This window comes from Cnephaeus nilssonii (assembly GCF_951640355.1).
Source record: "Cnephaeus nilssonii genome assembly, chromosome: 12".
Taxonomy (NCBI): domain Eukaryota; kingdom Metazoa; phylum Chordata; class Mammalia; order Chiroptera; family Vespertilionidae; genus Cnephaeus; species Cnephaeus nilssonii.
In genome coordinates, this window is record NC_137083.1 from 78,151,808 (window position 1) to 78,155,857 (window position 4,050).

Below are 4,050 nucleotides of genomic sequence, written 5' to 3' on the forward strand. Positions count from 1 at the left end.
TGAAAGATAAACAGACCAACAGCCATCTGAAGGCCCCGGTGAACAGCACAGACGGATAAGGTGGCCAAGGAGGCAAAGGCAGACAGGTTACAGCCTGGCCGGTATCAGATGGTGCTGCACACGCCTCCCCTCAGACAGGCAGCACGGGGGCGGGGGCAGAGAGAGGGGAGCGGGAACCACGGCTCCAGCCGTGGGTCGGTATTTTCATCGGACTCCTTCCTCTTGTCTCCAAAGTTTCAATGAAACTGGGGCCTGGCGCACAGGCCTGTCCCTCATCACCGGACCACCAGGCCTGCCTTCTGCCTGCCCCCAGCTCCTACGGACTGCAACCATCCTCTGTGACCGCATTCCCCGCGCAGGGTTCCACGGGCCACTCTGTGAGGTCATCAGGATAAGATCCCTTTCAGCTTCCCACCCTCCCAGGCCTCAAGAGCCCGCTCCCGGACAGATCCGTTTCAGGCCGCGCTCTCAGCAGGTCACCCCGCACTGCGCGGGAGGGCGGATGTCTCCCTGTTGTCCACTGGCTCCTTGAGGAGCGTCAGAGGTCGGCGTGGGGGCGCCCCGGCAGCCCGGCGGGCCCCTCTCCGCAGGCCATGGACGGCGGAGCCCCCTCGGCGCGGGAGCTGCCGCAGCGGCTGTGGCCGGGCCCGGGAGGCGAAGAGCAGCACCTTCTCCGGAGCCTGGCGGCTGCGCACGCCTTGGCCAAGATCATCCGGCCGTGCTACGGCCCGCTCGGCCTCCAGAAGCTCCTGGTGACCGCCAAAGGCGAGACGGTGCTCACGGGGTACGCCACGGCCATCCTGGGCGCCCTGGAGCTGGAGCACCCCGCCGCCCGGCTCCTGCGGGACGCGGCGCTCAGCCACGCGGAGCAGAGCGGCGACGGCGCGGCCTTCGTGGTGCTGCTGGCCGAGGCCCTGCTGGCGCAGGCCGAGCTGCTGCTGCTGGCCGGCCTGCCCCGCGCCCAGCTCCGCCAGGCCTACGCCGCGGCCACCGCCGAGACGCTGGCGCTGCTGCCCTCGCTGGCCGTGCGCTCGCTGGGGCCGCTGGAGGACCCGTTCTGGGCCCTCCACTCGGTGATGAACACGCACACGCTGTCCCACGCCGAGTCCCTGACCCGGCTGGTGGCCCAGGCGTGCTGGGAGACCAAGGAGCTGGACGGCACCTTCCGCCCCGAGCGCCTGGGCGTGTGCACGCTGCAGGGCGGGCAGCTGGACCGCTCGTGCCTGCTGCCCGGGCTGGCCGTGCCGGGCCACCCCTGCGGGCAGGTGACCGCCGTGGTGGGCGGCGCCCGGGTGGCGCTCTTCGCCTGCTCCTTCGGCCTCGTCGGCCCCAATGCGCCCGCCACGGCCACCCTCTCTAGCCCCGCCGAGCTCGTCCGCTTCCGGAAGGGAGCCGAACAGATGACGGAGAAGCAGGTGCTGCAGCTGGCCATGGGCGCCGTGAACGTGGCGGTGGTGTGGGGGCACGTGGACGAGAAGACGCTGGCGCAGGCGGACCAGTGCGGCATCTTGGTGATCCAGGTGAAGGCGCTGCGCCAGCTGGTGTACCTGAGCGAGGTGCTGGGCACGCCCGTGATGCCCTACCTGCTCCCGCCGCTGCCGCTGGGCAGGTGCCAGCGCGTGTACCCGCAGGAGCTGGGGGAGGGCTCGGCCGTGGTGTTCGAGTGGGAGGGCCGCGACACCCCCGCCCTCACGCTGGTGCTGCGGGCCGCCACGCAGGAGGGGCTCCGCGGGGCGGAGCAGGCCGTGTACCACGGCATCGACGCCTTCTCGCAGCTGTGCCGCGACCCCCGGCTGCTCCCGGGCGCCGGGGCCACCGAGATGGCTCTGGCGAAGATCCTCGCGGACAAAGGCGCCGCGCTGGACGGGCCCGGCGGGCCCGCGCTCCTGGCCTTCGCCCAGGCCCTGCGGTCGCTCCCCGCGGCCCTGGCGGAGAACGCGGGCCTCGCCGTCTCCACGGTGATGGCCGACATGACGGCCGCGCACCAGCACGGGCACTTCCTGATAGGCGTGGGCGTCGAGGGCCTCGTCAACGTGGCCCAGGCGGAGGTGTGGGACGCGCTGGCGGCCAAGGCCCAGGCGCTCCGGGCCGTGGTGGACGTCGTGCTGCAGCTGGCCTCCGTGGACGAGATCGTGCTGGCCAAGACGAGCGCCCCGCTCCAGCGGGACCCGGGGCCCGAGCCCAGGAAGGCCCAGGAGCGCCCGCCGCCCGCGGGGGACAGCCAGTAGCCGCGTCCTCAGAAACGGGGGGGCTGCCAAGGAGGGCACAGTCACCCCCCCCAATGATGGTTGGCCTTATTTCCTCCATGTGTGGGACAGAGTCCATTTCTTTAGGTAAAAAATAACATAAAAGTCCTTTTCATTGATTTATCTCCTTTCAGATTCTTGGCGTTTTTTTTATTTCCTGTTTCTGTCCATCAGATCCTATTCCTTCCCTCCAATAAGAGTGGGATTCAATCCTATTAAAGATTTCTCGATTAAGTTCCGGGGGATGAAAAAACGTAACCTGCAGGGTTCTCTTCCCCACTCTGCGTGCTCCTGCGTGATGTCCTAAATGGATGTGAAGTTCTCTCTAGATGTCACTTTAGTAATCTGAGAACATCAGTCCCAGCTCACAGGACTGGCTGCTCACCCCTGCTGTGTTTAGAAAAAGGAAGGAATATTATTTGAGGCAAGAAGGAGGAGGAGGAGGGAAGGAAGAGGAGGAGCGTGGAGGAAAATCAGCTGGCAGGCAGAAATATAACTTTTTCTAAAAGCATCCTTTGTATGCATATATGCATAATCCATGGACACAGACAATAGGGTGGTAGCAGCCTGAGGTGGTGGGGGGAGGGGCTACAAGGGGTCAATGGGAGAAAAGAGGGGATATCTGTAATACTTTCAACAGTAAAGTTTTTTTAAAGCATCTTTGGCATGGATAACAAAAGATGAGAACGCACAGGTTAGACCTCACTGAGGTTGCTGTGCAGGGGCGGGGAGCTAGGAGCACCTGGCACCAGGACCTCTGGGCTGGGCTAGCTTTATGACTGGACACCCCTGGGCATTGAAGAGAGGGTTTGGGCAGAGCTGGGAGCAGAGCAGAACATGCTCCCCACACCTTTTCCACTTTGCCATCCATCCTACGGTTACTCTGCCTCTGGGGAGAGAGCAGAATCTAGGGACAGAATCTAGGAGATAGAAAGCTATAGTCTCTTCGAATCTTAAAACAGAAGAGCTTTAAGCATTTGGAGAGAGAGCCAGACTCAAGAAACAAAGACCTTATAATAGGTACATTAGCTGCAACCAAGCAAGACACATTTGCAAAGATGCGGTTGAAATTCACAAGAAGTGAAGTCCTGAAAAGCTGTTTGTGAACAAATGATGGCAAATGAGAATGTAGCGAACTATAATCATTATTACTAATTTAAGGCATATGATGTGGCTTTCCTTGTTTTGTCTTCATCATTGTATTTTAGTGAATATAACTAAGCGCTTTCATATTTCTCTCCTGCCCATAAGTTCTGTATTCTCACAGTCTCGATTCCATAATAGTGATGACAGAATGACGTTCTAAAGCAGTACAAAAGAACACTGAATATTTTATTTAATCATCAAAACACACTTATGAGAAAGAAGCTGGATTCTCTCTCAGTTGCAGGAGACACATTTGAGCTCCAGAAATTTTACAATAGTAAATTTTACATAGTAATAGAAAAGGGAAATCTATTATTTTAGTCACTGTTTATTGCCCCAATCATAAATTTCATAAATTTCTCTATTGTGATGTTTTCAGAGATATAACCCCTATCATTACAAAGCAAATATGCCTTAAAATGGCCCTTTGAAAATCTACAATTAGTGTTTTTAACATTAGACAAATAGCCATGTTTGTTTCATAAGAAATAAATAATATAGATGGTCCTGCTCACAGAGAACATTTCAGTTATAGATCCAAGACATATGGAGAGCTGACAATGTAACATAGTGTGTTTTAAATATTCTAAGGTTGATACACAAGGGAAGTTTTGATAATTTATTTGGGGAGAAATCATATTGTAACATTTCATTGCCA

At 58.0% G+C, this 4,050-nt stretch overlaps 1 protein-coding gene across 1 annotated transcript; it reads left to right on the forward strand.

Moving 5' to 3' along the window:
- Nucleotides 1–498: 498 nt before the first annotated feature.
- On the forward strand, nucleotides 499–2,228 carry CCT8L2 (chaperonin containing TCP1 subunit 8 like 2; the record flags this gene model as incomplete). The annotated part of the gene is made up of 1 exon (XM_079785818.1): nucleotides 499–2,228. The coding sequence occupies exon 1, from the start codon at nucleotides 594–596 to the stop codon at nucleotides 2,226–2,228; it is 1,635 nt and encodes a 544-aa protein (XP_079641944.1). The 5' UTR covers nucleotides 499–593.
- Nucleotides 2,229–4,050: the final 1,822 nt, after the last annotated feature.